The sequence below is a fragment of the Mchenga conophoros genome, linkage group LG1, assembly GCF_057382185.1.
Source record: "Mchenga conophoros isolate Kocher_MC1m ecotype Shallow Benthic linkage group LG1, M_conophoros_male_GT1.1, whole genome shotgun sequence".
Taxonomy (NCBI): Eukaryota; Metazoa; Chordata; class Actinopteri; order Cichliformes; family Cichlidae; genus Mchenga; species Mchenga conophoros.
In genome coordinates, this window is record NC_140526.1 from 8,115,220 (window position 1) to 8,124,680 (window position 9,461).

The 9,461-nt window shown below is 37.8% G+C and overlaps 1 protein-coding gene across 1 annotated transcript; it reads right to left on the minus strand.

The window, feature by feature from the left end:
- Positions 1–75: 75 nt before the first annotated feature.
- Positions 76–9,137, minus strand: ap3s2 (adaptor related protein complex 3 subunit sigma 2). Its single transcript, XM_085245194.1, has 6 exons — positions 8,950–9,137; positions 7,071–7,162; positions 6,472–6,583; positions 3,741–3,812; positions 2,500–2,607; positions 76–1,064 (listed from the first exon to the last, which is right to left on the minus strand). Exons 1-6 carry the CDS (start codon positions 9,016–9,018, stop codon positions 939–941), a joined length of 579 nt encoding a protein of 192 aa, XP_085101320.1. The 5' UTR covers positions 9,019–9,137; the 3' UTR covers positions 76–938.
- Positions 9,138–9,461: the final 324 nt, after the last annotated feature.

A 9,461-nucleotide genomic window follows, 5' to 3' on the forward strand; every position in this document is an offset into this window, starting at 1 on the left:
TTCTGTTACCTGCTAATATCCACGAAAAACTCAAGGTTTGTTATATGCAAACCGAATAAAGCACAGCCACAGGGATTTCAATTTTCATTCATTTAATTTACCTTCGCAAGAAAGGTCTTTGACACCAGGACACATTTCCTTCCTAAAAAGGATTTCATAATAAAAGTCTTAATTTGAACATACCTGACCACTAAATACAGCCAAAGAGACACAAATATACTTTATACAAACATTTCAATGATCCAAAAATGGTTATAGTCATTGCACTCTGCTGTCTCTCCTAACAGATTTTGGCAAGATCTTGCAGTAGCACATTAAAAATTTGGGCATAACCAAACATCATTTGCATGTTCTGCACCCTGGAGAATGACACCATTAGTCACAAATCGCAAAGACATCAGGGGGAAAATATATAAAGGAGATGGAAAATAAAAACAAGAGAAATTGGATAAGTGGCAAGAACCAATAAGTTTGCCAGAAACAGAAGCCTAAGATCATATTTCAGTGAACTGAATGTAGTCCAGAAAGGAGGGAATGCTCTGAAAACAGATTTGGGAGAGCTGTGTAGAAAAATACACATGGCTAAGACATCATTTATTTATCCTTTAGAAAAGGAAGGTAAATCGGGTGGCCCCAAAATCCCCACAAACAATAGTACATATATAATAACAGCACGCGTAATGCTTTCTAGAATCAAACCTTATATCATTGTGCAAATCCTTCAAATAATCTGTAACATGGATACAACAGACATCAAATATCACTTACAGTTTACCTCCCATACATACAGGAATAAAGGTGAAAGTAAACTTATGTGGTTTTGTGGTACATTTATTAAAAATAAACAAAACAATGTTCTCAGTTTTGACCAGAGAGCTGGGTGGAGAAGGACTATATCAGTAGTGCACCAGCCCCGCAGAGCTCAGCGGGAAAGCTGTTCAGAATGGGGAGAGGCTCGGCACTTTGATATTGATGTCTCCAATGTTGATGTTGCGGGGAATCTCGGGCAGGTTCATGTTCTTCACAGCAGAGACAGCACGAGCTGGAGCCGCTGACAGACCTCCCTGCCCAGAGAAACATGGCACAGAAAACACCTTTAAAGGCTTCGTGTGTGGAATCATCACGTTTCATCTTTAATACTGCTGTAATGGCACAAGTCTAAGCATCTGCGGGGGGAAATCCTGTAGTAAAACTGCAACAGTGTTAAGTTACACATGTTGTGTATATAGACTTTACTATGAAAGGATCATGTGACTGAATGAGAACCTCATTAACCTCATTCAGTCAGACTGACACTGTGTTCACGCTTTGATTCCCATAATTTCGTGTACATGTACAATGACAATAAAGGGCTATTCTTGACCATTTCAAAGTCTAACTGAACTGCTACGGTCCTGTTTTGGCTCGGTGAGACGATTTGCTCAATACCCAAGGAAATACAAATCGCTGCAAGTGTGCTGTGTAAAATCTCCTTTTGTTTACAGTAGTTTTATTTGTGGTGCACCTTTACATGAAGCATTTTTAAAGTAAGGTCATCTTAATCTGAAAAGCTAATCTTAAAGCAGACGTCATCTTACCTTGTATAGGAGTTATATTTCTGTCTACTTGTACATACCCGTGCCATCTGGTGTAGGATTTTAGCCAGCTGGTAGTGGGCTGTTAGCAATGCGATGATGTCATAACACATCAGGCAACATTCAGGTTTTTTAATATAAATTCGATTATTGTTATTGTCGTGAAATTAAAATTATTTATAAGGTGTTATAGGTGCAAAAACACTACAAATGAGTCATTTTAACCTAAAATTGGATGCAACATGATAAGATCATAATGTCTAATATAGATACTTCAGGGGCTTAAGATATGCACGTGTGCTAATTTTGGTTGCACAACTCCTGATCATGTAGGGTGAGTTTGCAGAAAAAGAGGTTTCGTATATTACAGTAAGACTAACTTCTTAGTATTATGAGTGGACGCTCAGTGCAAATAGTCTCTTTAGTCAAGTGAGTGCTCACAGTGCTCTTATTCTAAAAATTAGTTAAATAAAAACACACATTTAGACGCCCTTGGTGCATCATTTTCCAACACATTGTGACAAGAGATATTGCAACTAAACCACAATTTCTGAATGGTGACCAAAACAGTACGCCAACTCTCACAACAATGCAACACCGCTACTTGCCTACTTACAAATTCCAGTATTATAAACATCAGTTTTGGTTCTAAAACAACCATTTAAATCACGTTTACATTAAACATTTACAAAGTTTCATAATCAGCAAGTGTAACTTTACAAGAACCATCAATTAATGTTTATAGAAGGTTTGCAAATCAATTACTTGTAATTCATTCTATGCTAACAGTAAATCATTATTACTTAAAGTTCAATTACCAAAGTTATTATGAAGGATTAATTTTAGGGGTTCACAAGAGTTTCTGTTTTCAAGCTAAAACATGCAATAACCCTCAAGTGCGCTCCTTTAACAGAACGGATCTGACCTCTGACTTCTCCATGCGGTTCTGCACCTCCACCTGAGCTACAATCTCATTCATGTTAGTCTCCAGCACCATCCCTCCCATCACCACCTCCTGCAAAATGTAATGGACCTGCAGAAAGAGCAAAGCACGGCAATTAAAACTAAGCAATGCTGAAATGCATGCAGTTTAGTTGGAAAGCAAAGCAGCTTTCCATCACAACCTTCAGATGTTTGAATTCCTGTGGGCACAAAATGCTTACAGCAGCATAAAACTGTCTTCTACTGCAAATCTGTCAGCCTCTTTTAAACCCCTGACTGTAAGTATCAATGACATTTTTACAATGCCATGTAGGTTAGTTGCGTCTATCCTACAGAGATGTACAAGAACATGTTTTTCTTTCAAGAAGAAATACTTCCAGGTTTCACTTTGGGAAAATTCCTTAGGCCAAACCTAACAACACCACATGACATCCATTTCCTGCTGGGAAAATTCAATCAAGATGGCCGGGGATGTGTCTGATTAGTTTCCAGCAACACATCTAGCTAGGCTCAGAAGAAGAGAAAAACAGATTTAAATGTAGCCTGAAGCACATACACACATCTTCAATTCTAAAGAAGCCCTGCACACAGTTTTAAAAATCTTTATTATGTACTGTGATATATATTATTTGAAATGCAATCATTAATTTCTGAGGTGAAAAGGTTAAGTAAAGAGGCTGTTCCAAAAAAGCATCTGGCTGCACAGCTAATAGACTGCACATTACCTGAGGGTCAGGCCTACAGTGCAGTCATAAACACAAAGTTCCCTTTTATCTCAACCTTTTCATTGAATGGGTAAAAAGAAAAAAGCTGTCCATGAATACAGCTCCTACACAATTATTCTGCTACAGCTTTACCGTCAATATCAAGACAGCGTTTATTCTGTAATGGCAGCATGTTAATGTCACATTCAAATATTTATGGACAGTTTCCCACAAGTTCGAAACACCAGTGTATGTTGCTCCGATATGGAAGCCTACTCTTACTCTGTGCTTTTAATACAAGACAGACCCACTAAGCTGTGCCTGACCAGTGCTTTTTTTAACATTTTATATCACTGTCTTTAAAATTCTTGAAAATTGAGACGGCTCTTTTTGCCAAAAAACTGCCAGAAACCACATTCGCACAAAGCTGAAAACATTTACTGACACATTTCGTTTTATTGAGCAATTATTCAACTAATACTTGCAGCTCTACAGAAATGCATCCCTATCCCCCACTTACCTTATCCATGTGGAATATGAGGTCTAGTTCGCAGACATTTTCGAAGCATTTATCCAACGTTTCCACAAACACCTGCAGTGAAGAGAACAATGGGGTCAAAACGGGAAATATTTTCAATAACAGATTTGTATTACTGTCTGAGTGCTGATTAAGTACATACAGTTAAGATGGTCACAGGCCAAATGTAGAACAACTTCCAAATTTCCCAAAGGGACAATAAAGCTGTGAAGCCAGATGTCAGCCCGAATCAAAGTGAGTGCATCAGCACTTTGCGTAGTAATGTTGTTGAGAGGTCTGTACAGCCTGTATCTGAGATAACAGGCTTTCTTTTTAACAAGTTACTTCTTTAACACAACCACCAAAGGAAATTTAAGACATAAAAAAGTGAAAATTTACTGATGTCAGTTTAAAATACAGTAAAAGGAATTTGTTTTTAAATGGTTCAGTTTATAAACATTGTCCAAATTTGTTCATTAATCTTGGATGTAAACAAAATAACGCAATCATGTTAAGCCATTTATTGTTAAAGCAGCAGCATCTTAGAATACTGAGAACACAGAGAACAGTGAGTGTTGTACAGTGTGTTTTCACAGACGCATTCCCAAACTTCAACACTTTTCGGCTGAACGGAACAGTAATCTGAGTGATAAGATAAAATGTGGATACACCAGTTCTGATTGAAAAGTGGCATAATCCTAAACACCTCACTGCAAAAAAAAGTTTCTCTGTTAGCTGCTGGAATGCATCCATGCTTGCAATAGATGCTGAAAGAATTTCCTCGAATCATTTCTGCTTGAATTCAGTTTGGATCAACACAGTGTTTGGATTCATCCATTAGCTGAGGTCATCCAAATAACTGTGCCTCTCACCTCTCACATCTGTTTCAACTCTGCTGACAGAAGCATAATAACAGAGGGATTTATTTGTAAGATTTCACTCAGTAGGCTCTTTCTTGTATCATACACCTTGTTGCCAAAAGTATTCATTTGTCTGCCTTCACATTCATATGAACTTGAGTGAAATCCCATTCTTAATCCATAGGGTTTAATTTTATGTCAGCCCATTCTTTGCAGCTACAACAGCTTCAACTCTTCTGGGAGGCTTTCCACAAGGTTAAGGAGTGTGTTTATGGGACTTTTTGACGATTTTTCCACATGTGCATTTGTGAGGTCAGACGCTGATGTTGGACAAGAAGGTCTGGCTCACAGTCTCCACTCTAATCTCGGAGGTGTTCTATTAGGTGCAGTCATGTTGGAACAGGAAGTGGCAATCCCCAAACTGTTCCCACAAAGTTAGGAGCATGGAATTGTCCAAAACATCTTGGTATGCCAAAGGATTAACAGTTTGTTTCACTGGAACTCAGAGGCCGTGCCCAACTCCTGAAAAACAACCCTGCACGATAAACACCCCCACCCACCCGTGTGTCTACCTTTACACTTGGCAAAGTGCAGTCAGACAAGGACCGTTCTCCTGGAAACCGCCAAACCCAGACTCATCTATCAGATTGCCAGACAGAGAAGCATGATTTGTCACAAAAGACAACACACCTCCACTGCTCTAGTCCAGTCTAGTCTAGTCTTTACACCACTCCATCCAATGCTTTGCATTGCACTTGGTGATGTAAGGCATATATGCACCTGCTCAGACACAGAAACCCATTCGTTGAAGCTCCCTGTGCACTGTTCTTGAGTTAATCTGAAGGCCACATTTAGTTTGGAGGTCTGCAGCGACAGACTCTGCAGAGAGTTGGCAACTTTTTTCACAAATTTTTTCACAAATGTTTGTAGAAGCAGACTGCATACCTAGGTGACTAATTTAACAGACCAGTGACAATGGACGCGATAAGAACACATTAAGATTTTAAATCAGTGTTCTCTTGGCTTTTTCTTTTTTGTTTGTTTGTTTAATTTTCTATTAAAGTGAGATCTGTTATTTGTGTAATTTTTACCCGTCCAAGCTGTTTTGTTACATTGCATTTATTTTATTGACCTAAGTTGTTTTAGGTTTTGACTTTGTCATTTCGGTTTAAAAATCTTCAATATTATTCTTTCAGGCTTTTGACTGAGTTTTCACTGATTGACTCACCAAAGAAGCAAACTGGTTGAAACACAGTCGCAACTAATTTGCTTTCATCTTTCTTGCAGTCAGTATTTTCACAATAAAACACCAATTAGTCACATGTGTTGATAGTTTAAATGTGAAGAAAAGCGATATTTACTTCTTCCCATCCATTACTAGATTGTTTTACATAACACACTCACAGCTATCATTCATCATTTCACCTAAGCTGGAAATTGTCCGTGTGAAGATAAAATGATAATTCGTTAAATTTGGCACCTCTTATAAACCTGCCAGAACCCACCTCAAGTCTCATGGCACAGTATTCAACACTGATAACTCTTACCCTTATGACTGAAAACCAGAATTAATTTTTTAGAATATTTTAGAATATATATTATAGATAAGGAAAAGAACATATGTATTCTAAACAGAAACAGAAACTGACGAATGATCCCACCTGGTCATTTTTGTAACTAGAATAGTTTGAATGCTTGAGAGTTAATACTCCTAAGGCCTTTAATGGATATTTGTGTATTTAAGGACCAGTAGACACCCTGCAATTGTACTTTTTGCTCCAGGGTCAAGTGTCTGCTTTACAAGCCTGGTGTAGTGGTTGTGTGATTCCATGTCAAATATTTCCAAAGAGCCATTCAACAAAAGAGCAGCTGACCTGGATCAGGTCCAATATGCCGAGCTCGCTCTCCGATGAGTCGACACAAAAAACAAAGTATAGAGTGGCGTAGTGTCGGTAAATCAGCTTGTAGTCAGAGCCACCAATGAGACTGAAAGGAGATTAAAAAAAGAACAACTTCAAAAGGCATTCAGGAGTAGCTTCATTCTGAAATAGACTAAACTTGTTTTCTGTTAATTCACTTGAAAGATATGATGGAGACTTTTGAATATTTGTCTCCATCTAGTGGTTAAAGCTAGACCACTGCATCCACAGCTGCTGTAAAGTAATGTCAGAATGCCCAAACCTGGCTCAGGATTTACAACAGTTAGTATTTGTCGAATTAAAATGTGACAACACACAACTAGTCAAACAACAAGTGTGCCTCTCTGCCTCTGACAGAGATCCCAGGTGAGCATGTATCAAGACACTCTGACAGAGATCTATTAAACCAGCTTTTGTGACAGCTGTGCCTAGCTAAGCAGTAACAACCTTATCATTTATAGCTGTACTTAGAGTACACACATGCATATATAGAGGATTTGTTTTATTGTAACCTGTGATACAAACAGAATTGCATAAAAGAACACCTGACTTACCTTCCACCCTCCAAGAAGTTGCAGACGTTGTCATCTCTTTTAGATACCAAATGAAAAGTCTCCCGAATGATCTGCTGCTGCATGTCCTCCGCCTGCAAGCAAATACGTTACAAACTCCATTAACTCCATAATTGTCAAAATAAATAAATAGAAATTAATTTTAAAAAGTCTAAATATATCTGCCAATAACGCATTACTTAGACTTTTACTTATTTTTAACCACGTTAAGAAGTAAAACCTCTACAGTAGGACCTGAACAATATATCGGTTAGCCAATATTGCTCCATCACAGATTTGATATATTTGCTGTCCTATACAATAAGTTTTATCAATATAAAATAATGGAGAAAAAAAATGCACATGACTATTTAGAGATGCCATCAGTTGGTTTAAAGAGTGGAGCAGAGGCCTACACTTCATGGAAGGATTAGGGATTTAGCCAGGTAACTTCAGGTTTTAACCCCTGTGGGGTTAAAACCTGATAGGAAGGTGGCTCACTTTGTAATAACTCATGAACACACACAAAACTACCTCACACTGACTAATCAATTTTCTCTAAAATAATGTCATCACTCCAGGAAAAGCCTGTGAACCTCAGTAACCTGATAGCTCACTGAGGTTCATTCTCTTATGTACATCAGTAAGTAAATAGATCATGAGGAGTAACTTTATTCCTCGTGTTCCCTGCAGCTGTCAGCAACTTTGATGTCATTTAAATGTTAAAAGTGATCGCCCTCTTCCCAGTGTTGCCAAGCGCTTACTAATAGGAATTGTCTTAACGTTGGGGTCTTTACCTTGCAGTATGAAGTGTCTTGAGCTGCCTGATGCTGTAAATTGTCATTATATAGATACATTTTAATTGAATTATGAACCTTAAAATAGGAATATGAACCTAAGACAAATCACCTAAGCCTTGTGCTTGCTGACTTTATATAAAATTTGCATGCAAGCCTACTTAGAGTTAATTGGTTACTTTCTTTAAAACCACTTTGCATCCAAGAAACACTTGAATGGAATACAAACTGTAGATACGGAAAGATCCCTCTAAGTGTATAGCTTACATCCTACACACTGCTTACACACATATACACTTGTTGCCTTTAGTCTACATCGTGTGTTTAAGATATTATTTTTTGTGATATTAGCACATATTAGCAAAATGATGTTAGGGTAAATGACACCAGATAAATAAGCAATGACTTGTATACACTGGGCATAATAAAATCCTAATTCCTTTCCCATGACTAAAGTACACTCCATACTGTCATAATTTTTATATTTATAAATAAAAATATATAAGATGATATAAACCCACATCATATGTTTTAGAGGCAAGTCTACTTGATTTCTATTATACAGTAAACAAATTAAATAAACCTACTTACAGACAAATCTGCAGTCACTGAAGCACAGCCGCCATTTTTAAATGAGTTTTGATAACTATGATAAAAGAGTTCTCCTGGTAAAACCATTTATTTATGTTGTATGTTATGTAATTAAACAGACAAGGATGAAGCAAAGTCAGTGATTTCAGGACAGATAGTCCGGCTAATACATACATATGTACGATTTAAGTGGATTTATCTTCACAGATAGCTGCTCCTTCATTATATAACGCCTATATACTTTTATATAGAGAGAGGTCTATTTTAATAGAAAGGAAGTAAAACTGAAGAGTGACTGAGCTCCAAGTTTGTTCCCTTTCTTGCTCACGTGATCCGCTAATAGTTTTACTTGGCTACAGGAAAATATCTCATAATATGTCAGGATCTCTGAAATATATGTGGTGCTGCTCATTACACGAAAGGTCACAAACGCTAATCAAATACAGATTGTAAGGTAAACAAATTGTTTCAGCAGTATTTGCTACAATACTCACAAAATACTGATAGAATCTGATCAGCCGCGGCTTCCCGTGGTTGTTAAAAATTAATATGGCTTTAATCATCTCTGTTCTTTGGCGTTATCAAAGTACAGCGTGGAAAATTCTCAAAATGTTACGATTTTGACTCTCTGCTCGACGTTAGCTTCCGAGCTCCCTGCAACCGGATCTCTCGTTCAGCTACATCCGGTTGCACCGCAGCGGTCAGCCAGACCCGCTCATGACAAAAGGTTCCGCATAGATTTTCGTTCTGGGTCTGTCTGCCATACAGGCTATCCAAGAAATAATTAACGTCAATAAACCAAAAACCTGAGCAAGTACGTTTGTTGTAGTGTTGCTGATTTATGGCTGAAAGCTAAACTAATATACAACAAAACCAGGTCTGAATGCACATCACATTAAACCTTAAAACAGCAGAAGACCACACTGGGTGCCATTCCAGTTGTGTAAGAACAGGAAACTGAGGCTATAACTGTCAGTGGCATACCAAAACTGGAAAACAGAAGATT

Bases quoted from the DNA above. Each gene is read 5' to 3' on its own strand.
- ap3s2 (XM_085245194.1), bottom strand. From the start codon at position 9,018: ATGATTAAAGCCATATTAATTTTTAACAACCACGGGAAGCCGCGGCTG. The intron at 3,813-6,471 runs GTCAGCTGCTCT...TCTTCACTGCAG, and splicing joins GCATATTGGACCTGATCCAG to GTGTTTGTGGAAACGTTGGA. The intron at 2,608-3,740 runs GTAAGTGGGGGA...CTCTTTCTGCAG, and splicing joins TCATATTCCACATGGATAAG to GTCCATTACATTTTGCAGGA.